The sequence below is a fragment of the Tachypleus tridentatus genome, chromosome 13, assembly GCF_004210375.1.
Source record: "Tachypleus tridentatus isolate NWPU-2018 chromosome 13, ASM421037v1, whole genome shotgun sequence".
In the NCBI taxonomy this organism is placed as follows: Eukaryota; Metazoa; Arthropoda; class Merostomata; order Xiphosura; family Limulidae; genus Tachypleus; species Tachypleus tridentatus.
The window spans coordinates 27,593,015-27,620,370 of NC_134837.1; the positions used below are offsets into that span (position 1 = coordinate 27,593,015).

A 27,356-nucleotide genomic window follows, 5' to 3' on the forward strand; every position below is an offset into this window, starting at 1 on the left:
AGCGCGGTGACTAGATAACATATGTACCTTTCTCATTTCTTCACTAATTTCAATTTTATTTTTATTTTGTAATTTTGGATATTGTTGATCTACATAGCACCGCCTCGCGGTATGTATTGATATTCAATATTAGTCTGTTGCAGATTCTCAGACAGCAAGTCACGTGTTTGCAAGTAAAGGTAGATGTATCGATCCTTTGTTATTTCTTATAAGTTTTAATAACGTTACTGCAGCTTAATTTATGTACTATGGTTTATCTAAACTTAAACTATGTAAATTCAATATTAAAATATTTATTGATCTTTAGAAGATAAAACCTTTAATACTCGGTCTCATAAGAAGATGTGACCCGTTCCTCTATGTGTGTTCGTTGCATTCCATATTATTTCCGCCTAGAAATTCAGTTTACGTGGATAAAGGATAAAACAGTGTATTACTTCAGTGAATTTCTATCTAAACTATATTAATTCAACCAGTTCCCAGCTAAGCTCAAAGTGAAGTTGTAACGTAAGTGCAAGGAATAAACAACCCCTAACTAGTTTTCATTGACAGAACTAATTTGTAATTATCAAAACGTGTTGTTGCTATATTTTCGTATAAGATGAAAAGATTTTACGTTTTAATCCACAAAGGTTTAACTAATAACACGCTGTGAAATGAAGGTGTTTATTACACCATTGTATACGCAAGTTTGTACAGAGTGTTACAACAGCAAAATAATAATAATAAAAACAAAAACAACGTCTCCCTGTTAATACTTTTTTGATTGGTGAATATTTTTTAATACGTCTACACTATAATATATGTAGTCATCTTTGATTGGCTATTATGGAGTAGGTCGTATTTTTATTAGTTTTATAATTTTCTGTACTAATCGATTTTCTTAACAATAAAATAATTTCTTTTATATTGTTCCTTCGTTTATTTTACTTTAATTACTCGAAACTTGGCTTTTATAGGTTCGGCCACGCCCTTTAAATCACATCCAATTTCCTGTGACCAATATGACCAGAATATCATTAGAGTTCTATTATTGCTTTCGGTATTGTTAACGGTAATAAACACATGCTATACATTTATTTAATACTATCAACGCTATGAAGAAACAATCAGAGACGTAGCAGATGTCATTTTATGTTTTGAAGAGGAAAAAGGGATTTTTTTTCCGAAGACATTTAGCAAAGCTTGCAACACCCAAAATACTGAATACAAAATATCAGTGAAGAGTATTCACTATGGCAAGTGTGCAACACCCAAAATACTGAATACAAAATATCAGTGAAGAGTATTCACTATGGCAAATGTGCAACACCCAAAATACTGAATACAAAATATCAGTGAAGAGTATCCAATATGGCGAGTGTGAAACCAGAACAATAAAAAATTGTTTGGCAAAAGTAAAATTTCCAATAATTTAAAATTCAATTGGACAAACTCTTACGACCAGCCTGAGCTATTATCAGTGATGTTACTCGCTGCCTTATAATTTGCAAACGTTGATTTGGAAAGATTGAAGAATTCTGAGCGTTTTACACTAAATTATCAATAAACACAAAATACCTGTGCATCTTGCCCGGCATGGTCAGGTGGGTAAAAGCGTTTGACTCGTAATCTGAGGGTGGCGGGTTCAAATCCCCGTCGCACCAAACATGCTCGCCCTTTCAGCCGTGGAGGCGTTATAATGTTACGGTCAATCCCACTATTTGTTGATAAAAGAGTAGCCCAAGAGTTGGCGGTGAGTGATGATGACTAGCTGTCTTCCCTCTAGTCTTACACTGCTAAATTAGGGAAGGCTAGCGCAGATAGTCCTCCAGTAGCTATGCGCGAAATTAAAAAAAAAAAAAAAAAAAACGTGCCTGCGCACCGCTACTTGACTGAAAAGTGCCCACTCGTGAGTCACACAAGGCACAATGTACCGATCAAACTACTCTATTGTAGCTATCCCAAGGGAAGGGAATGTCTGTACACGATAAAGCATACATTTGGACACACCCCAACCCTGTGGAACCTGAGTATGCGTGCCAACTCTAGAAGCTTGTGAGTGGGTGTTTTAAAATTAATTTCAAACTGGGATTTATAGAGGGGGCAGTAACACATCATATAGTGTCACTTTTGGAAGAATAAAAACTTACTTCCGAATCTAATCATGCCTAGGTGCCTTCCAGGATGCGTTTTAACCCCACCCCTTTGCACCCCCTTAGATAAGTTTGGTTTCCTATAAAATGTGAGAAGAATTCTTGAACAAATAACTCCAAGCATAAAGTAAACTATCAGAGAATCTAACGTATCAGTATCTCCTTTTCATATATATGATACGGCTCAAACAAACACATAACGACACAATCATAACACCAAAGAAGGATGGGTTCATTATCTGGTCATGAAACGCTGCATTCACGACATTCTGGTACGAATTGCTTCATCTAAAACATGCTACAGATGTAAGGATAATTGTTTAACGTTATTACCACTAAGCAAGTTTTAAACTGTTTATGTAATTACTATTTTATTACAAATTTAATGATAACGAGGACCGAAAACAAAACGTTCACATTAAGATCTTATAAACCTACATCCAAACAAAGATATTATTGTGGTGTACACTTATATTTAAAGTTAATAGATACTCATGAAATATTCGGTTATTTAGACAGTCATTTACTCTCCTAACACGAAGCAATTCACTTCAACGATTGTTCGACAACTTTTCGTTTCTTAATTATGTTTATGAAGCACAACATTTTAGACGGATATACTAACACTTATTTTCTAGTTAAACATTCTGTAATATTCTGTAATGTTTAATAATCAATCTTATCTCACCACGCTTCTTTACTGAACAAAACAATGTTTACTGCCCAGTCTAATCTCACCACGCTTCTTTACTGAACAAAACAATGTTTACTAACCAGTCTAATCTCACCACACTTCTTTACTGAACAAAACAATGTTTACTAACAAGTCTAATCTCACCACGCTTCTTTACTGAACAAAACAATGTTTACTAACCAGTCTAATCTCACCACGCTTCTTTACTGAACAAAACAATGTTTACTAACAAGTCTAATCTCACCACGCTTCTTTACTGAACAAAACAATGTTTACTAACCAGTCTAATCTCACCACGCTTCTTTACTGAACAAAACAATGTTTACTAACCAGTCTAATCTCACCACGCTTCTTTACTGAACAAAACAATGTTTACTAACAAGTCTAATCTCACCACGCTTCTTTACTGAACAAAACAATGTTTACTAACCAGTCTAATCTCACCACGCTTCTTTACTGAACAAAACAATGTTTACTAACAAGTCTAATCTCACCACGCTTCTTTACTGAACAAAACAATGTTTACTAACCAGTCTAATCTCACCACGCTTTTTTACTAAACAAAATAATGTTTACTAACCAGTCTAATCTCACCACGCTTCTTTACTGAACAAAACAATGTTTACTAACCAGTCTAATCTCACCACGCTTCTTTACTGAACAAAACAATGTTTACTAACCAGTCTAATCTCACCACGCTTCTTTACTGAGCAAAACAATGTTTACTGCCCAGTCTAATCTCCTCAGACTTCTTTACTAAACAATCTTACCAAATGCGACGAGTTTGGTAGTTTTAATGTTAATACCCTGTACATATACATATCAGTAGGTTTTATCTACCTTGCTGGTTGATCCATTACGTCTTACATAATCTTGATCGAAGACTAGTCCGACATGCTACGTTATTACACTAACACGATGATTTCTCTCATAGTGTTACATTGTCACAGCGGAATCATTAATGTAATTGTTACCAAAATATATTTAGACCAGTACCAGTAGACATTGAAATCAATGGTGTATTTGTATTAAAGATGTATTAAATGATACATTAAAAGAATATTGCGAAGTACATCAGCGAGCTCTGAGCTAAATTCTGTATTTAGATTCTATAAAGCTCCAGAACTAAGCCACTCCACAATGAAGGACGTAACGTGCTTCGATAGAATAAAGTTCAGTACTAAACCGAAGACCGTGAAGTTTTTACATCGAAAAGGCTTCACTGCAACAAAAACTTGACAGTTTGTACTTCATTGGGATTCGGTCCATGTTCTGGACTCGGGAGTTTCAGGTTCGGCCTTGACCTCTTCCTCCTTCTCAGGAATTGTTATTTTATCTGCATTGTTACTGAATCCTAGACGATAACTTTGTTACCATATTATTGCCTTACAGTATGTTAAGTTTTGCCCATTGTCTGCAGTTTTAAATAACATAACCCTATCGTGCCATGTCCAGTTCAAGGTCGTATATATATTTTACTTATGTATCATATGTAGCAATACAGTTCAGCTTAACACTTATAAACACACATACGTACTTCTGTTTTTAGAAAATACCTTTAAAACAGAGCCACGTTCGTTTCTAGGATTCATTTTGCATAACACTGCTTGGCCTGTAAGATTCTCATTTATGTTATTTAGAGAGGAAAGTTACTTGGGGCTTGGTTCATCATGTATTATGTAATTCTCTAGTCTACTCGTCAGTTCATTTTTATTAATATTTTTGTTATAGTTATCCAGGAGTCTGTCTGATAGTGTTGGGATATTTAAATAGTTGTGTCAAAATACTGAGTTTGTTGATTATGGGACTCTATATGCTTTCGTTAAAATGTTTTATGCTTGCTGTACTTTGTTCATGTGTGTTTTTGATATATTTATCTATGTTATACATGCGTATTTGATGAGTGGTCTTATGTATGTTCTGCAAATTTTTAGTATGTTTTCTAAAAAAGCACCTTGTTTGTTATCCGTCTCCTAAGGTAACCCGATCTTTTTTCAAATTCTGGTATTTATGCTATTAATATGTGGTATCCAGCTTAATTTTGAATCAAATATTATTTCGAATAATACTGCTAATGTTACAACTTGTAAGAGAATCCCTTCTAGATATCTGGTATTAATTTGCTTATTTTTTACCATTTTGTAAGTAATGTGACTTGCGTTTGGGAGTATTAATTTTGATATAGTTCATGTATTTACTTCAAAATTTTGCTGGTATTACACACTAGTGGAGCTTGAAGTAAGTGATGTGTTAATACTGTGGTGACAGTTTCATCAGGATTCACGTACAGCAACACAACGTTAGTGTTAAATAGGGAAAGTTTTCATCAGGAATCGTGTACAGCAAAACAACGCTAGTGTTAAATAGGGAACGTTTTTATCAGTATTCACATGCAGCAAAACAACGTTAGTGTTAAATAGGGAAAGTTTTCATCAGGAATCATGTACAGCAAAACAACGCTAGTGATAAATAGGGAACGTTTTCATCAGTATTCACATGCAGCAAAACAACGTTAGTGTCAAATAGGGAAAGTTTTCATCAGGAATCATGTACAGCAAAACAACGTTGGACTTTAATAAAGATATTGTTCTCAATTATATTTATTTACAGTTTGTAACGATGACGTATAAAATAATAATTATATGGTAACATTTTAATGTTACATAAAACCGAATATCCGAGTTTAATCAATAAAGTGTTATCTTGGATAATTTTAGTAATTTTTCCCTAGATTTATTAATTTAAAATTAAATTATAAACGTATATATATATGTGTGTAATACTGATCATGTAATTCAGCTTATGAAAAAAGCACAATTTATTAAAACATTAGGAGTTAATTAACACTCAATGAAAGTATGTTCTTTTTAAATAAAGTACGTATTTGACGAGTTCTACATATGACAATTTACAGGCGAGGCTGGAAAGTAATAAGTAAAAGATTCGACTCAGAAATACGATCGTAGAGAGGTTCATACTGTATGACGACAAACTTAATTCGTTTAATTATTTTAAAAGTTCGCATCATTATATATTGTTTGTCAACATCTTTGTCATTTGTACAAACTTTAGAAACAAAGTTAATCATACTACTAGCAGAGTCAGCACATAACAATTTAGTAACATTTTAAAATTAATTTAGAGACAAAAAACCATATATTGAATTATTTTCTATATGTACACGTACACATAAGGATAATCTCAGATCTTCTCTATTTAGATTGTGTAACCTGCTTTACCCATTGTAGAAGTTTCATTAATATTATTATATTGCTTACCCAATCTTATGCGTGTAACCTGTCTTACACATTTTAAGAATTTCAAGGATATTATTGTATTACTTACCAAAGTTTGTGATGTAACCTATTTTAGCCGTTGCACAAGTTTTAAAAAATATTATTGTATTACTTATTCAACCTTGTGGGGGTAATTTCAATTCAGCTTCTGTGCAAACAACTACAAAACAAAGGTTAAACAAAATCTATACATATACATATATATATTCAGCATAGGTGACCACCTAAGTTATTATGAGAACTTGGATGATCCAGTTTCGATAAAGTTTAGTAAAAGAACTAAAACGCACCCAGAAATCGAGTTTAAGAGCATCAAATATATGCTGTACAAGATTGATGTCCGGTAAACACACTGACCACTTCGTTCAAATCATCAGCTCCTCGAAAAGGAAATATATTAGCTATTTCATCACAGTGGAAGGCATGTTGTCTTCCATAAGCTTGAAGCAAGAACCCATTACATTAGCATATGGCGGCACAGTTCTTGCACCAACATATAGCAGCACAGATTCTGTTGTTCGTAGACGTACTTCCTATAATTAATGATACCATTATACGGAATGGACATTTTTTCTTTACTTTGGTCGATTAAAAATGAATTTTTGCGTTTTCCAGAACGTAGCTTAAGAATAGTGGAAAGAAGCAGTTTCTCATAAAAGAGTCAAAATGGGTTTATTTTGATAGCAGGTGAAATTAATAAATCATGTAATAAAATTACACAGGTCGTGCGTGAAACGTTTATTACAAACACCCAGGACGTCGTATGATGGTAAAATGTGTGAAAAAAAGAACAAAACCATCATTTTGTCCAAAACAACTGCTTAACATGCAGTACAAGCGCAATGACTTTAACACTACTAGCTTTACTACGAGGCTACTAAACCCGAGGAAAGAGAACCAGAGAAAGTGTTTATCAGAGACAGTTACCACGCTCGTAAGATCGTTCAGCGAGTTATTTTGTCTTTATGATTTTAGTTGAAGTCAAACGTGATGTTTAACTTCTAGTCTAATGGCGTGATTGGCTACTGCTGGATTCAGTTATAAAAATCTGGCTCACTGCCAATGAAGAAAGACTTTGCTCTAGCTACGTTTTCTTTCAACCTTAAGAATCTGTGTGTGGCTAATGAGCCATAAGGTTGGGAAGACTGTTCCGACAGAATACGAAAGTTATCGAGGAATATCGACACAGTCATGCGCATTGACATTTGAACTAAACTATCACTTATACAATGACACTACTCACATGGAAGAGTAAAAAATATAATCGAAACACATTATAATGTTTCGTGGTCTCTAACAACTTACCAAAAAGCTTAGTGATTAAAATATGAGTTTCTGGAGCACATCATAGAGCTTAAAGGTCTAAAGTTGCACTCGTGGAACTCGATATAAAGCTAATAGATTTAAAGATGCTTTTTTAGAATGTGACAAACAGCTTAAAGGTTTAAAGTTATGTTTATGATACTAATATATATAACTTAGAAATCTTAAGATGTATTCCTGGAACTTGCCATAAAGCTAGTAGGTTCAAAGGTGTATGTTTAATGTTCATCATTCGGCTTAAATGTCTAAAAAAAATTTCTAACACTCATCAGACGACATAGCTGTTTAAAGATATATTTAAGGTACCCACAATATTGTTTTACGACTTGTGAATGTATTAATGTTACTCACTATGCTAAAATAAACATATAGTTGATATATAAAAGTAGTAGCATGTATGTGTAGCTTAGCCACATGGTACCTCAGACAGGATCTTGTACTAAGCATAAGAATACTTAGTTTCGTTTGCTTTGAATTTCGCGCAAAGCTACACAACGGCTATACACGCTAGCCGTCCCTAATTTAGCAGTGTAAGACTAGAGGGAAGGCAGTTAGTCATCACCACCCACCGCCAACTCTTGGGCTACTCTTTTTACCAATGAATAGTAGGATTGACCGTCAAATTATAACGCCCCCACGATTTAAAAGGCGAGTATCATTGGTGTGACGTGAAAGAGTACTTAGTACATGCTATGTATTTCAATCAATATATAATAAATTGCTTTAATTATTTATTAACAAAAAGTAAAGTCTTAAACTTCTGGAAACGACAAACCAACTAGTTTTAATGCATCTTGTACGGATTTTTTATTTTATTTTATGTGTAAATCAAGAAAAAAAGGCTAAAATATCCTTTGAGTCTTCATTGTGTTTCTTTGTTGTTCTATTATATTACAGATAAGAAAAAGATCTGGGGGGAAGGGGAGGGAAGTGATGAACGTTTCTTCATAGCTTGAAAGCGTTCAGCAGACTAGGATTGTTTCGTAGATTCATTCACTCTCTGTCACAGGAAGGAAAATAAAAACTACCTATTATGGTTATAAAGAGAACTGTAGAACCGTATCAGATCACGAGTTTAAGTAATAACAGGAATAAATGCAGACTTAGACAAAGTATTCATATTCTCTATTTTTAACGTGAATGGCACCTTACGTTACGTAAAGAGCCTCACGGCTGCGTCTGAAACCTCCAAAGTTAGATAGAAAGAAAACAGTCACCTCTCCTGTCTAGTTCGCAAATGAAAAAATGATTTTATATTTAATCAATAGAAAAGAAGGAATAATTATTAACGTGGAAGACGTTTCTTGTTCCGCCTTAAACACGCTGAGAATCGATACTGTTTTTTTCAGTTTGATAATATTATATCACAGAGGACATCTTCATATATAAATATATATATACAGATTATTTAATTAGCGTGACAGTTTTAAAAACCTAACGAAGTTTTTATTACATTTTAAAGTAAAAAGAAAAACAAAATCGATTTCAGTATTGATACTTCCACCAGTGTAAACACAAAATGAAGGCTTAAGGGTATCTAAGAAAGATTTTAGTGCATTACTATTATTACTTTCAATGGTATTTCATTTGAAGACACTGTTCCAGACAACGTTCATTCGAGTGTGGGTGTATATTGGTCACGCATAAGTGCGTTTACTTTCGCTTAGAAACGTACGTACAAACTGACGACCATTTATTTGATAAGTGCATATAGCTTCTAGAAACAGTGCAGAAAATAAAACAGAGGCGAGTTCGTTTCAGAGTTTGCTTGTTGTTCTTTTCCACTAGCACAGAACTAACGATTCATGAAATAAACTTTATATGTTCTATGAAGTATTTAGGATTAATTGCATAGAGAGTTACTTAGAGTGATTGAAAAAGTACAAAACATTAATATCCTGGTTCACTGTTACAAACCCGTTTTTCGGTTTTCTCATAACTTCTGTTTAAATATATTTAATTTAGTTATTCCTTCGAGGTAGTTCGTTAGCTAAAATACAAGATACAATTTACGAGTGTACTTTACTCGTTATCAAAGAAGACAGTTTTGTTAGATACTTTCTTCTTAAGTCCACCAGTAGCTCGAACATAAGCTTCCTATGGTGGAGCAGCTAAGATAGCACACTGCGTAGCTCTTGGCTGGAATACAAACACACAGGCTTCCCTCAGATAATACAAGTATAATAAAAAAAATTGTCATCGTTTATTAATTACATTATAAAAAGAACATGTATCTTTCTTTAGAGCATTATGTTCGGAGTTTATTACAGTTAAAATATCTAAAATTCTATACATGAACAAATTTGTTTACGAAAATGTTTCGTTTGTTTGTTCTGAATTTCGCGCAAAACTACTCGAGGGTTATCTGCACTGTCTCTAATTTAGCAGTGTGGTCATCACCACCCACCGCAAATTCTTGGGCTACTCTTTTACTCTTTGACCGTCACATTATAACGCCTCCACGGCTGAAAGGGCGAGCATGTTTGGTGTGACGGGAATTCAAACCTGCGACCTTCAAATTACGAGTCGAGTGCCTTAACCATCTGGCCATGCCGGGCTGACGAAAATAAAACCATTCAATTTCTATATATATATTACAAATTGCTACAAAACCATAACATTTATTTCCATAAAAAACCGGCCCGGCATGGCCAGTTGGCTAAGGCACTCGACTCATAATCCAAGGGTAGCGGATTCGAATCCCCGTCACACCAAACATGCTCGCCCTTTCAGCTGTGGGGGCGTTATATTGTGACGGTTAATCCCTTTATTCGTTGGTAAAAGAGTAGCCCGAGAGCTGGCGGTGAGAGGTGATGACTAGTTGTCTTCCCTCTAGTCTTATACTGCTAAATCAGAGACGGCTAGCGCAGTTGGTCCTCGTGTAGATTTGCGCGAAACTCAAAACAAACCAATCCCGAAAAAAACACGTAAAATCGTGCTACTGAGACTATAATAGTGTATGACAATATGACAATAATGATACTGGTCATTACCATAACCTGTTCCTTATTTTATTGTTTTCGGATTACAACGCTAAAATCAGGAGTTCGATTCCCCTTAGTGACACGTCAGATTGCCCGATATGGTTTTTGCTATAAGAAAAACACACACATTACTTAACTTATTCTATTATTTACTGAATTGCACTTCGACTGTTGTCGTGTATTTGATTTAAAATATGACCAATAATTTTAAAAGTATTAAGAAAATTTAATTATAATTTGAGGGTTTGTTAAGAATGTACTTTAAGCATCACATCCAGTAGAAGGAAGGTGTTGATTTTTGATTGAATTGGCAATATATACTATTTAGTTTCTCTTATGGTTTGGGATTCAAACCCGCAACCTTCAGATTTCGAGCTTTAACAACGTGCCCATGTCTAGCCAACTATAGAGAGAAAAAAATTCATAGAACAGTCTTCTTAAATAGAGAAATAGAGTCTAATCTGTTCAAATTGTATTTTAAACTCAAGAAATGTCAGGATAACGAAATAAAGCTACGATCAAAAGAAACAAACAAACAAAAAAGATGCGTTTAAACAAAAACGTTTTATGTCAAAGTCAATAAATTACTGACTAGAAAAAAGTCAAAGCACCATTAATCTTTATTTATTTTATCCAAAAACATTTCTAATATAATTTCTTAAAACTTTTTTTCTTACAACACAGTTTGCCAAATAATGTTCTAGCTTAAGCACCTGCGATGTTTAGTGAATTACAGGAAAAGGGGCCCGCAGACTGGGGGGTGGCATCTTTTTCCTGGGAAATGTTTGTTTGTTTTGAAATTAAACACAAAACTACACAATTGGCTATCTGTGCTCTGCTACCACGAGCATCAAAAGCCGGTGTCTAGCAGTGTGAGTCCGCAGATATGACGTTGTGCCACTGGGTGGGCACTTCTGGAAAATATGAAACACATTTCATTTTAATTCATTCATTCTATATGTATATTAGGGTCCGTCAAAAAACAAAAAGTTGTGACACTCAGTCGCTCGCTTATAATTTGATTCCATTCAATGAAAAAAATATGCTAGCGTAAAAATCAATCCAATACATTAATATTTAGGGGTTGCGCAATGCGCACAAAATAACAACGTGCTTCCGGAACCAAACGAAAAGTTGGCATTAGTGAAAGGCTAGCTTTGGCTTTAGACAGAACCCAGATCAGTGACCGAAAAGCCGCGCAAATTTTGCTTCCTTTTGCAGCTCATATTGGACATAATATCGAGGATCTTGCCATTAGCCCAAGTTCCATAAGGAGGAAACGAATTACTAACTTTACTCTTCTAGCAACTGAATTGAAGGAAAGTTTTTCTCCAAACGTTCCTTTGACATTACATTGGGATGGTAAGCTGATGCCTGACTTGGTTGCAGAGAGAAGATCGAACGTTTGGCAATTTTAGTTTCAGGTGAAGGTGTAGAGAAGATTCTTTCAGTGCCCAAGATTGATAGTGAGGATGCAAATTCAGTAGCTTCTGAGATCGGATCACTTTTAGTAGAATGGAATGTAAAAGACAGAATTAAATCGCTTTGATTTGACACCACGGCGACCAATACAGGATCCAAATCTGGCGTCTGTCTGAGGATTGAAATGTTACTTGAACGTGAGCTCTTGCACCTTGCCTGTAGACATCACATTTTGGAGATTCTTCTGAGCTCTGTATTCTCTACTCTCGTGATAGAGACATCAAAAAGTCCAGATATTACTTTGTTTTTAAACTTAAGATATTGTTGGCCTAAAATTAATAAAACTAAGTACATAACAGCAGTAGAAGCAATGCCACTCCAAATACAGCCTTGGAAGGATGATATTATTCAATTTTGTAAGAATCTCCTTCAATCTCACCAACCACGGGACGATTATAAAGAGCTCTTGGAATTAGCTGTCATTTTTCTTGGATCTCTTCCACGCGGACGTTCTTCAGTTTCTTTCCGTACTTCTGGTGCTGTACATCGTGCACGATGGATGGCTCGAGCAATATATTCTCTAAAAATTTGGATGTTCCAAGAGGAGTTTGGTAGACTGCAACCACGGCCTGCTTTATCTCGTGTTTCATTTGACGCACATTTCTGCAGCAAACTTGGCGAGTTATGTGTTTTTATAACTAAACATTACTTGCTCTCATGGTTTACAGCTAAGGATGCTTCCGTAGCAGCTCGAAGGGACCTTACATTACTCAAGGAACTTGCATTGCATGAAAATCATATGATTAAGGAAGTTGGTACAAAGGCAATGAATCGGCATTTATGGTATTTATCTGAGGTTGCAGTTGGGCTTGCGCTCTTTGATAACGGTGTAACGAATAGCGACAAACTCAAGATGGTCTCAAATATGAATACCGTGAAAGGATCTCCTAGGCCAACTCCATGTTTAACAGTTGATGCTGCAAGCAATGCTGTTTCCAGAAAACTTCCAGATTTTTTTACCTCGGCAACGAAGAAAATTTTCTACCATCTGGTTATTAGTAGCGCATTTTTATCATTACCACCGAAAGAGTGGAGCGCCTCCGAAGAGTACAAACAAGGAAAGGACAGAGTAAAGAAACCTTTTGTGACAAATGACGCAGCTGAAAGAGGAGTAGCTTTAATTCAACAGTTTACATCAAAGGGCCGCACCAAGAACGAAGATCAATTTCAGTACATGATTCAGGTGGCAGAAGAACATCGGCGAACATAATGTGAAGGGGGCAGGCAAGATAAAACTTCAATGAAATAAATTTTTCTTTCAAGTTTTCATGTTTTTGCTAATTGTATAATCAATAAATATTAAATACTTTCTTTAAATAATTTAATTACCATTAACAATGTAATGTAGTGTAAATTTAAGGAAAATAGTGAACTTTGCGAGGGATGCGCGACCCCTAAATACTTCGCGATTGAAATGAAATTTTGTCTATGTTCTTTTATTATGCAGTGGAACAATTGAGCAACTGAGCAAAAACATTGGGACATTTTAATTTTTATCCTTTATCCGCTGACGCACCCTAATGTATATATTATGTTGGTTTAAAGTCACCCCACCCGACCCCCCGGAGAAATATCTGTGGGCGCCATCATTAAAAGTCGCGTGAGAAACATTCATTTTTTTAGTCAACTACACATTGCTGCTCTAGAGGCCTTTCGTCCAATAAGAGTAATTCTCAGCTAGATTGTGTATGTGTGTTTTTCGTATAGTAAAACCACATCAAGCTATCTACTGTGTCCACCGAGGGGAATCGAGCCCTTGATTTTAACGTTGTAAATCGATGGACTTACCGCTGTCCCAGCTAGATTAAAGTTGATAGAAAATAATTTCTGTCCAAAGCGTTATATTTTATGCAGTAATTTAATTTGATTGAAATATAATCCATAAGCTTGAAAAGAAAACTTGGTTCAAGTAAGACTGATCGACGGAGAACAAAAAAAAAATAGTGTAGATTTGAATCCGAGTGAGCGATTTAAAGTTTGCCACTAATTTATTCTCATATATCACTATGGGCCATTAGTACTCTGTCCACAGTGGATATCGAAACCCGATTTTTAGCATTATAAGCTCATTAAAATGTCGACAAGTCACCATACGACTACTTTAATAAGAGGGCTTATTTATTTTCTCGTGGTATTTAACTGAAGAAAAGATAGTGATTTTGAAATAAACACATAGCATTACTCAGGTGGTACCTTAAGAATCTATATCTTGAAATATGATAAAACATTGTTGTAAAGTTGTATAATGGGGTAATATCAATTGTAAAAGAAGTATTTTTTAGTTGTGTTTTTTTTTTATGAAGTACACAAGTGAATAACAACGTAATAATGTTTCTATGGAAACCCAGATGAACAGAGCGCTATATAACCATATTTTACTCAGCCATCTTTCACCAGGTCCTACTTCTCGCGTTTATTTGATCGTATTCGATCAAGTTTTGCTTTCACGGGTATCCCTCTAGGATATCACTTTACATAATTTGTCTTGGATCAGATCTTACATCCATTCGGATTTGTTCTCGCATCAGGCCTGAATTCCATGCCAATTTTCATTGGCTCAGATTTTAAATTTTAATTTGTTTTCCGTATCCAGGCCCGAGTATCAGCCAGGTTTCTTTCGTTAAGGCCCTTCTTTTTGTATTAAACACACAGTGCCTATATGAACAATATTCGACATTTCTTCAACAGCTTACTCAGTATCAAACGCAGGAAATCTCAATAAATGTGATACATGGGTTAATATTGTAAAGTTATATTTATTTGTTTGTTTAAACGTTTGTCAGCGCCACACAGAAGGGAAGGCATCTAGCCAGTAAGCATCACCATACTCCAACTCTTGGGCTACTCTGGTCTGACCCAGTATTCAAATTTAACAGTTAAATTGTGAAGCTGATTTTTGTAGCAATGGAACGCGAACCTTGAACCCTTATATCATACTTCTGTTATGATGTCCACGAGATCACGCTTAGTCCAAATATTAAGGTTTAAATAATTTTCAGATAAAGAATTGCGAAATGAGAGATTAAATATCTCTGGAAGTTAAAAATAAAAATTTTACGTGAAATGCTAACAAATCATAAGGTAATTTAAAGGCATGGTAACCTGTTCATACAGTGTATGAAAAATGCTACAACTGGTCAAAAGTACTTTTTTAATTGTAAACGAGCGGTATTATAATTCACAACTACAACAAATGCACAGTTATTTTAAGACATATATGTGATGACTTATTGCGGACACCATCTATGATGCCAGCGTTGTGTGATCTATATTAATGTTAAGTACTTAAGAAAAGTTTCTACGTGTGAATCGGACATCAGCCCGAACGAAGTTCGATTGTATTTTATTGAAATAAATCCTCTCAGCAAAAAAATATTAGTTACCGTTCATATTGTTTTTGCCAAAATTAAAGATAGTTTCCCTCTTCCCAAATGATGGCCAATTATAGTTGTGGAGAAGGGCAGATTACTAATTTGGGACAATAATTCTATTGCTCAAGCTGTGACACACTGTTATGGACATTTCATGACGCCTTTGAATTTTACACGTTGGAAGTGGAGCGTACTCTGAATTGTTAATATACTGTATCTAAATGCCCATTGTCATAAGTGTAACCTAAATAAATACAGCTATAACGTTGGTATAATGTTTTGGTTAGTGTAACAACTTTAACACGTTTTAGAATTTTTAGTGGGATGTTGTAAGTTCAACAACTTGAGCGCATCCTAAAGTTCTTGGATGAATATTTTGGTAACTACAACAACATGAGAACATCTTAAGATCTCTGGATGAATGTTTCGGTTATTGCAATACCATGAGCACATCTTTAAATCACTGGATAAATATTTTGGAAATACAACTTGAGCACATTCTAATGTCTCTGGACGAATATTTTGATAGGTGCAACAATTTGAGCACATCTTAAGATCTTAGGATAAATGTTTTGGTAAATGAAACAATGAAACAAGGCAGCAGGATGGTGATTGTTGCGTGTCACAAACGCGTACAAAATTATATTTGTGTGTTTACTTATAGCAAAGCCAATTTGGGCTATCTGCTGTGTCTACTAAGGAGAATCGAGCCCCTGAATTTAGCGTTGTAAATACGAAGACGTACCGCTGTCCCATAGGGGGACATGTGCAAAAGATAAAGTATCCAAAATGTTCAAATGTTTGAAGCCCAGTGATGAAATTTACAAAAAAAATATTTAATATTATCTTGGAGGGTTTTTAATTGGCTAATGAATTTTCTGCTTTCGTCTATTACAGACACGGTAAATGTGGCAAACTATAACGAACTTTAAACTAAATAAGAGCATTCCTTGTAAGACCGAAGCAGTTACTCAAGCCCAATATGGTGTCACTAAACCTTGTACGAACAATCTTTGCTTGAACCCATTTACATTTTTCTTGCGTGAGGCTGCCTTCCATATGTTGTCTTCATAGATTATTCCTGCTCCCTTTAGACGTTTGAACAATACAGCTTAACTTAACGTTTATTGTTTTGGAACAAAAAAGCTTGTTTCTTCGCTGTTGTGCATTTCGTGTAAAACTACAATAAGGACATCTGCGTCAGCCGTACCTAATTTAACAGTGTAGGAATAGAAGGAGGGAAGCTAGTCATCACCATCCACAGCCAACTCTTGGACTACTCTTTTATCAACGAATAGTGGGATTGACCGTTAAATTGTAACGCTCCAACGGCTGAAAGGGTAAGCATATGTGGTGTGACAGGGATTCGAATCCGCGACCCTTAAATTAAGCACCCTAACAACCTTGCCATAATTATTTCAAAGTATTTCATGATGCCTTTGTATTTTACACGTTGGAAGTGGAGCATATCTTTGAATTGTTAATATACATATTTGAATATTTCAAAATATGCTAAATAAAACAGATTTAATCATTATAAAGATTATATAACCACTCCAAGTCCAGTCTTTGAGTATTTGTTTAACCTATTAACTAAAATACATTATTAAAAGGGAAGAGTTGCCGATATAAAAATATTTTTACAATCATTATTTATTTCACTTTTTTATTGTTAAGCATCTGGGGAGGTCTTGGCTTCCTGTCTTGCCTATAGCTTTACAGTAGCTAGGACTAATGATGCTAATGCGTTACTTTATACAACTGACTTGCATTAATGTTTAATAGAAATAGACAAAATATTTTATTCAGCAGTCATTTTTATAGTATTAACAAAAAAAGGCATTTTAATATATAAATGCCAAACATTAAGAAAGAAAACTGACATGCAAAATAGCCTAAAAATGGGCAAAACTCCAAAGAATCTGTTGCAATAATGGACTGATATTAAGCCTAAAAAAAGAAGGGAATAGAAACATTTATTGCGTTTGCATAGCAGGAAAATATTTTTCTTTCATTTATTCAATATTCTAATTTGCTTTTCAAATAAGATTTTATGGTTCTACAAGCAATGTTCAGTGACCAGGAAATATGTAATCAACTAAGAACAACTAGATAATTTTAAACGTTATTATGGAAGATATTTTATAACACTAATATTCAGTCAATCTTTCAGTGCTACACAAACAATGTATACTTCGGTTTGCTAACTGTTCCATTCTTTATTACTGCTAAGAACTATCAGCTGAATAAAAACGAATCGAATTTATAAATTAAAAAATAATATGAATTGATTTTTACCAAATAATTACTGAATTTTTTACAAATAAACTACCAGTACCTTAATTTTGTATTTTCCACCTTAGTGTTATACATTATGTAGTTTTTGAGACACTGTCTCAAAAAGTCATTTTTTATACAGTGAATAATTCTGTGAAAAATAAAGATATTATTAATCCTAACACATAAGGAAGAAGTTTTGAATTAGCTTTTAATGTGCTTCAATTTGGAGGATTTAATAATGATTCATTTCACAACAATATTTCAATTTGCTTTCAATAAGTAAGTAGCGATAAAATCAAAACAATATAACTATAAAGTGAATAATGTTTTGTGTTATTTCGGAGATTATTTAAATAGGGCTAATTTCTAAAATTTATCAAGAGGATTTGTACAAATCGGTCCACAAAAGTTTCGTATTGAAATACGTGCAATATTTCTCGACATCTCTTCTCTAATATCACGGTCAAACAGAATTATTTATTAATCTCAAAAATCAAAGTTTATCTTAAATGTGGAGAAACCAAGAATCGGTACAGTTAGCCTTAATAAGTGTCTCCTTGATATTAGCTAAATAAATACACGTATTGATCAACTTATTCCTATATGTGATAGATAAATTAAGAGATCAATACAACTTGTATAGATTAGCTTTTTATTTATTAATTAATTCCTTCTGTGGCTGTATATTTATGTGTAGAGAAAGATTAACCCAACGAAGAAGGCTTTCGTTGTTACTCAGAATTTTCAGAATGTTTATGTCTTCATGGTTCTGTAAGAAGAGAAGACTCGTCTCTCGCTAGTGCTATTAATTTATATTGCCAAGCTGTTTGTAAGTGTTATGTGAAATTACCTTTGTTGGTAACTTGAAGCAACAAATTACCCACCATAACGTATTGTAACAGATAAATTACAATATTAACGATAACTAATAACAATAGACACGTTTCTAATTGAACAATAACCGTCTCGAACTTAATCTGCATTAGAAAGTGATGGATAGTACTTGAGTTTCTTTGGTAGTATTATAGAAACTATACTTTAACTGAAATCTTATCTATCATGTTTATTCTGCCTACGGTTATATACTGCTAACGATTAAAAGCACACCAGTGGCACAGCGGTATGTCTGTAGACTTATACTGCCAGAAACAGGATTTTGATACCCTTGTTGGGCAGAGCACAGATAGCCTATAGTGCACCTGTGTGCTTAACTACACAATCAATCAAACATACAATGATTAAAATATTGGTCTCTAAAAACTCACAAAATTAAATCAGTTAAATACTTGTCAAATCTATCCTATTCTTAATTATAGCCTAGAAAATTCGAAAAAAAACAACACAACTTTATGTGATACAGTGAAACAATGGTTAAATATGTTAGAAATTATATATAAAGAAATGTATTTCTCTAGTAGCATTATTCTAAGTTTGAAATATGTTAAACAGGAAATTCTGAGCTGATTATGCATGCAAGCTTGCCCTCCCTTCCCCCGAAGATCCAGCCAACAAAAGCAACGTTTTAGAACCGTCATGATACTTACTTGGGCTATTATTTCACCACTGACATAGCGATACATACATCTGCGGATTACAACTCTAGAAACATGGCTTCGATATATGTCGTGGGCACAACACAGGTAGCTTATTCTGCAGCCTTATGTTTAACTACAAACAAAGCCATTTGTGCAGCAAAGAAAATTGTGATAATGCTTTGAAACTAGCACTTGATATTTCGACGTGGTAAGAATGCTTTATAACTGACACTTGATATTTCAATATGGTAAGACTGTTTTGAAACTGACACTTGATATTTAAATGTAGTAAAACTCCTTTGAAACTGAAGTTGATATTTCAATCTAGTAAGATTGTTTTAAAACTGACACTTTATATTTCAATGCTCATAAATGCTTCGAAGTTGATATAGTTTAGAAACTACCATCTTGTTCTTCAATTTTGTTACCTTACCAGTATGTCATAGTAAAATCTTGTATAACTCCCGTGCATTATATACAATGTACAAAAACGAGCACATAAAAAGTACTTTTTTTAATATTTTGGAATAAAATGCTATTGTTTCTTACACTGAACATGCACAGTAATTTGTATGTCAAAGTTAATTTAAGTTGAACATATTTATGTGATATAACGTAAGATCTTCAATGGCACGGCATGGCAAGGTGGTTAAAGCGCAGACTCGCAATCTGAGAGTTGTGGATTCGAATCTTGGAACACCAAACATGCTCGCCTTTCAGCCGTGAGGGCATTGTGATGTGACGGTCAAGAGTAGCGCAAGAGTTGGCGGTAGGTAGTGATGACTAATTGTCTTCGCTCTCGTCTTACGCTGCTAAATTAAAGTGTATGTTTTCTGGTAGCAAAGCCACATCGGGCTATCTGCTGAGCCCACCGATGGGAATCGAAATCCTGATTTTAACGTTGTGAATCCATAGATTTACCGCTGTACTAGCGGGGGTGCTAAATTAAGGACAGCCAGCGCAGACAGCTCTCGAGTAGCTGTGCGAAATTCAAAAAACACACGAACAAACAGAGCTTTAAAAACAACATAACTTCTAAAATATATAAATATTGTAAATGTATTCGTAATTATTTCAAACATATTTTGATACGTTGTAAACTTTATATTATAATAACAGCATTTATTTCTAGCTTGTGTGAAAGACAGACAACGTTACATTGAAATAACTTACCTCCTACTACATATTTGTTGAGCGCGAACAAACAGAGAAAAACTCCAGCGATTTTACCGACATTCGTGATACACAAAGCCCGCGGTCTTGCTTTTGCATTGGTCACAGCCGTGGGTCGACTTTCTTTGTAAAACATAGTGGTGTATTTAAATCTGACAAATTGTACTCACTAGCAGAACCGAACAAACGCTATCATGAATAAATCCAGAAGCAAATATGTGTGAGGTTAATGTTAGCGTCCAACTGTAATCTGGAAGCTCTACTGAATGCTACGCCGTCGGTCACTATCGGAGGCACCCACTAGCAGAGAAGTAAGGAGGCTTCTCCTAGATGTTCTGTTTTGCTGACGACTGGATTCTATGTTCATTCTTCGGTGGTGTATCTTAACTCTATCAAGCTCTGGCGGATGGCAAGTCTCTTCTGATTGCTGTGGAAGTACTTTCGTCGTGCGGCAGCTACACAGGAATTGTCACGTGATTCAGGCTACCCAGTTAGCACAGCCAGCTCTTGATAAGTCACTGAAGTAGGCATCACGAATGAGATCCGCCTAAAGAGAGAAACACAAGTCCCTTGAAGTCCCTCGTAGAATCAGGTTCATGGTAGGCTTAACAAATTTACATAAATAAAAAATGATAATTCGAACTGGTAATAATTTACAATTTTGTACGTACTTTATTTTCGAACAGAACTACAAAAGGGTTGGCATAAAATTAATAACAATGAACGTAAACCATAAAGATAATTAATTAAATTTCTCGTTTGATTACAAAAAAAATGATTTTCAATTTTAAATAGCCCATTACAGCTTGTCATTGATTTCATAATGAATGTTGACAATAATATCAGTTATATAAAAACGCTTATATAAAACACGTGACTGCTAACTGTTCAACTCGAAATGTAAATTAGATTTAAAACAAGTACCTGTTCTTCAAATATTCAATTTATAATTCTCATAAATATAGTATATAATAAAGTTGGTTATATGGCTAATCATAGATAATAGAGACTGGAGAAATAATTAGTTTACAAAATAAAAACTGCTGATAATAGTACGTATGGAAAATAACATACTCTTTGAAGTTTCAAAATAAAGATGAAATGAAATATAGTAAATTTATCAAAATTTTTTTTAATCAAATTTATGCATTAGAGTGCAGAACCAGCGGTTTTGTTGTTTATTTGATATTATCTCTTTTTGTATAATGACCCAGCACGGCCAGATGGTTAAAACACTCGACTCGTAATCTGAGGGTTGTGTGTTCGAGTCTCCGTCGCTCCAAACTTGCTCTCCTTTCAGCCGTGGAAGCGTTATAATGTGACGGTCAGTCCCACTATTCGCTGGTAAAAGAGTCGTCCAAAAGTTGTCGGTGGGTGGTGATGACTTGCTGCCTCCCTCTAGTCTTACACTGCTAAATTAGAGACAGCTTGCGCAGATAGCCCTTGAGTAGCTTTTCGCGTAATTCAAAATAAACCAACCAACCATTGTATAATGTCTATTACCAGATCGAAATTGCTTTACAAAAAGCTTACGTGAGGTAAATGGTAAGAAAGACGAGGAAGACCTGATGGTTATCCTTAGATTTTTTAAAGAGTTTCACACATTCTCCTAGAGCTTCGTAATAGACTTTTGCAATCTTGATCAGAGCCGCAACACTGCATTGTATGTTTAACATTTTGAAATTAATAATATAATGAAACAGTAATGAGAAAACAGTACACTAATATAGAAGTTTATTAGTGTTTATAATAACCACGTAATATTTCAATATTAATTATCTCACGAGGAAGTCAACATTTCCAATATTTATGTTATAGTAATAATATCTATATATATATACATAAAGCGAACATTTAGCCTTTTTACGGAATGTGACATTAGTGTCAGGGACTGACTGGAATACTGTCGTTGAAAGTTAGTAAAGGAAGCCAAGAGGCCTGCTCCAACTTCGAATTTCAAGGGACAAGCGATCGGACCGAAAGTTCCAATTTGGTATTCATTTCATTTCTACCGTTTAAATAACGCCAATGAGGCCTTAATAAGCCAAGACTTTAGTGGTAAAATATACAAAGCCAACGCCAAATAAATTGATTGTTAATGCCGCGCACAGAACGGGTACCTTCCTCGGAGAGTCGGTTTAGGTGCTATGGCTCAAAACAGTAAAAGGGGCGGCCCTCGTCCCAATTTATAACATTAGATTTTAAGCTAGTACAAATGATGAATAACATTAAATACAATTTACTTCATAATCATACCATGGTCGGTCAAAGGTAAACTAAAAATTGGGAATGTTTCTCGGCGGTAGTCCAGATAACCATTGCGTAGCTTTCTGCTAAAAAATCAACAACTGTACCTGCTTAATAGCATAAAAAATTTAGGTAGTTGGATAAAGTATCAATACAACTTTTAATTCCATAACATCCAAACAACATTATTTAGTTTTCTGTTATTTATGAAAAACTGATAACCAGTAGTAGATTTCTACTACTGAAACTAAATAATATATTTTTGTTACAAAAATAAAACTTATACTTTATATATAATGTTCCTTCGACTTAGTCTTAGAAAATGTGAATATTATGTTTTATAAATTTCATATATTTATTCAATAAAACATTATTAAACGTTAACGACATTTTTTGCTTTGTTATAAAGCAGACAGTTTTTCTTATACCAGATAGTAACATAATGTGAAACTGATATTTCACGTATCTGAATTCGTGATTCAAAGTTTCGCAGTAGAATTCTGGTGTTGAATCAGAAATTAAGTTCGATATTTAGCTAATGATACAAATATCCGATACTGACAAGAGGTGGTGGTGATATTTAAAAACTGAGCTGGTGATAGACATGTCCGTTAATGACAAGTGGTGGTGGTGATATTTAAAGACTGAGCTAGTGATAGACATGCTCGTTAATGACAAGTGGTGGTGGTGATATTTAAAGACTAAGCTAATGATAGATATGTCAGTTAATGATAAGTGGTGGTGGTGATATTTAAAGACTGAGCTCGTGATAAATATATCCCTTAATGACAAGTTGTGGTGGTGATATTTAAAGACTGAGCTAGTGATAGATATATAGACATGTCAGTTAATGACAAGTTGTGGTGATGATATTTAAAGACTGAGCTAGTGATAGATATATCCGTTAATGGCAAGTGGTGGTGGTGATATTTAAAGACTGAGCTAATGATAGATATATCCCTTAATGACAAGTGGTAGTGGTGATGTTTATAGCCACAACATGGATGTGTTTAAAAACACCACAACACAAACACTCTTTCTGCTAATAATAATTCGTTTAAACATGTTAGAGAAATATTTTAAAAAATAAAACATACACGAGTTTATGAATAGTGTAAATCAATTTCATGGTATCCGTTACAGATCATTACGTATATAATCAATTGTCATTAGTTTCTCGTGTAATTAATGTCAGTCGTAAGAGATTACGGTATAAATTTCTCACCCTCTGCTTAAAGAATTTACATAAAAATATGGTAATGAAGACTAGTGTAACGTGTATTAATACATACGCATATGTGTGGAAAAGCTTATGCTTCACATAAGGGTTAATTGAAATGGTGAGTAAAACTTTCAACAACTCATCGCTTAAATTCAGACTTGCCTTCCACATTCATGGGTTGCAAGGCACAAAAAACACAACTTTTTTACCAAAATTCTGTTCTAACGTTTAATTATAAGACACACTGAACATGTCATTTAATATAAAAACACAACTTCGTATTTCGATGGAGTAGCAGCCGTACGTAGTGGTTACAACGCCTCATGTAAAATTCAGATCTAACGAATCAAATAATAATCTTAAGTGAAATATCTTCCAAAAAAGAATGGCTAGATATTTTTTTTCCTTAAGTTAACCCTGACAAAAATCTTTATCTTTCTTTCTTTTTTTGAGACTTTCGCAAAGAACTTAGGCGTTTCTTGTAACATATAAAAAATAATATTATTATCCGAACCTAGCTAATTATCTTGCATTTAAGCCTAGGAAAATATATACAACATATCTGGTACATTACATTAAAAGTATTGCTGAGTGCATATAGTCGAAAAATAATCAAAACAGTTAAAACAATTATCGATTATTGACCTACTTTCTTTCACCAATCATATCAGGGTTTGTACTTTTACAAATAACAAAATATGTGGTAATTTTCAATTATTTAACAATTACGTGGGTCATGTGCGAAAACCAAACATAAATATTTTGATGTGATAAAATTTCTTTATACATGAAAAAAGTTCCATTAAAGTTTCAGTATATATTTTCCAGAAAAGTATGAGGGACTTATTCCCATAAGAATATTTTCTCTTCAGAAAAATGGTCACTGTCCTGGTAACAATAAAGTACTACCCGTCCCGAAATAAGTAATTAACCTCATAATTGTCACGTATTACCCGTCCGGAAATTAACAATTAACCTCTCGTCTGTGAAGTATTACCCATCAAAATCAGTAATTAACTTCTTAATTGTGGTGTACTATCCATCAGGAAATTAATAATTAACTTCTTAATTGTGAAATTAATAATTTAGTAACTATGGAATATTTAATCTTTAAGAAAAGTAATCCCTGAGTTCTCTGTGTATGAATTAGTAATTAACTTACTATCTGGTTACATTCAGCTCAGAGAAGTAGTTTAAACTACTGGAACTCTTTCTTTCAGGGAAGGTTGTTTAGTTTGGTTTGAATTTCGCGTGAAGCTACACAAGGTCTATCTGTCCCTAATTTAGAAGTAAAATAGTGTCGAAAAAGTATCTGAAAAATAATGGAATTGACCGAAGCGTTATAATGCCCCACGGTTGAAAAGGTGTGCAGGTTCCGCCGGACGAGAATTCGAACCCTCGAACCGAGATTACGAGTTGAGCACTGTCGCTTCCTTGCTATGCCAGGCTGTTTGAGATTAATTAATTAATATTCTATTTCATGAAAGTACAAATTAATTTGTTAATTATGAAGTAATATGCTTTGAAGTAATATGATAAAATTGATAATAGTGGGTCATGTGCTACATAAAATATAATTAACTTGATAATTTAGAGAAAAATCACTTTTATACTCCAGATATATACAATTTTTTTTTTTGTATTTTACTCAAAGTTTCACCTTTGTAGCTTCATTAGGGTTAATAAACACAATAGTTGTGTAGATTAACCCTAAATGAAGCCGCAAAGGCGAAACGCTGATTAAAATAACAAAAATTATTACACATACACACACACACACACACATATATATATATATATATATATATATACATTTAGAGTATAAAGGTCTTTCTTCTTTCTGAACTTTTCATCAAAATATATAAATCCCTTCAGGATGCATTAAAATTTTGAAATACAACAAATAATTTAATTATAGTGATGTATGTGGCACATAAAAAGTGATTAATTTGAAGTTAATGAGGTATCCTACTTAATAAAATGATAATTAGTTTGTCTGCCCTGAAGTATTCAATTTAAGGAGATATTGATTAGCTTACTAACCTGGATCAGCCCACTTTAAGAAAAGGTAATTAATTTGTTAATGGTGGGTCATTCTTCTTCAGGGAAATGATAATCAGCTTAAGCAATGATGTGACAAACTTACTGAAAAGAAAATACTTTAAATCAGAAATAATTTAACAAAATTATTAACAGTAGAATACGTTAATTGAGGAATAATTTAATAAACTGCTTATCAGTAAAACTATCTGCTGTGGGATTATAACGAATTTATTAAGAAATAAATAGCACGATTCAGGAGTGATACGATGAATGTATTAATAAAGAAATTGTCTGCTTCGGGGAGAACAACTGGGAGCTGCAAAGATGAAGAATTTTTATTTCCAGAAATGTCTTTTACTTGTTTGTTTCCAGTATTTCTTTACTTTTCTCAGAATTTTAATTTCCTTAGCATCTCGTTAAGAATGTAAGGATCTCATGTCACAAGCCGTAAAATTATTTATTAACTAATAACATTGTTTATTGTATGAAGTAACGAAACGCAGTTACTTAAGATAAAGGTTTGGTTTTTTGAATTTCGCGCAAAGCTACTCGAGGGCTATCTGCGCTAGCCGTCCCTAATTTAGCAGTGTAAGACTAGAGGGAAGGCAGCTAGTCATCACCACCCACCGCCAACTCTTGGGCTACTCTTTTACCAACGAATAGTGGGATTGATCGTCACATCATAACGCCCCCACGGCTGAAAGGGCGAGCATGTTTGGCGCGACGGGGATGCGAACCCGCGACCCTCCGATTACGAGTCGCAAGCCTTAACACGCTTGGCCATGCCGGGCCTCTTAAGATAAAGAAATTATTAGTAATTGAGCTTTGGAGTAAATTCCCTAAAGGTTTACCGGCGACAAAAATACACGATGAGACATAAGTAGTTGTAATGATATACCTGTTGATGGTTGCACTTGGTGAATATTGAAATGTGTCAGAGACTTGCCAGAAAACAATGCATTTTTAAGGTGAGGAACTGGAAACAGTGCAACATGAAAAGACAAACATTTTGAATATTTTCTTTAAGAAAGGAAAGTGTTTGTAAAACACTAAGCTCGTTCAGTCGATTTTTTGTAATTTTTTCTAGTAGGAACACGCTGTGCATTTTATATTTCATATTACACACCTGATTACATAAACCACTGGTAAACTAAATGGGTGATTTTGTTTATTATCCACCCTGTGTATCAGTACTAGCAGTAGAATGTCAGTTTATGAAAGACGAACTTGGAGGTCAGTCATAATATGATTTAGTTTTGGATAATGGAAACGTTCACGAGCAGGTTTTACTGGCAGAGAATAATTTCCTCTGGCTTCTTTGGCCTGTGATGTCCAATCATGCCAAAGGACATATCATTGTCAGTTTTCTACCTTATTATATGTTCCAAAGCTCATCCGTACCAAACTTACGGAAATCTGAGACCATCAATAATGCTAGGACATATAAAAAGGTTAACAGTGACATCAAACTCAATTTGTTCGGAAAAGCTGTTTGAGGAGAGAGATATACTGCATACGAGAACGTGACAATCTGAAGTGTTAGCAACACTTGTGAACTGGAGTATCTATTA

At 34.2% G+C, this 27,356-nt stretch overlaps 1 protein-coding gene across 1 annotated transcript in view; it reads right to left on the reverse strand.

Moving 5' to 3' along the window:
• The window catches only part of LOC143238285 (zwei Ig domain protein zig-8-like), an 86,590-nt gene extending 65,923 nt beyond the window's left edge, over nucleotides 1–20,667 (reverse strand). Inside the window, exon 1 of the mRNA XM_076478378.1 lies at nucleotides 20,274–20,667. Within this exon, the coding sequence (XP_076334493.1) occupies nucleotides 20,274–20,409 (136 nt within the window). The 5' untranslated portion in view covers nucleotides 20,410–20,667. The remainder of the gene's footprint in view (nucleotides 1–20,273) is intronic.
• Between the last annotated feature and the right edge of the window lie 6,689 nt (nucleotides 20,668–27,356).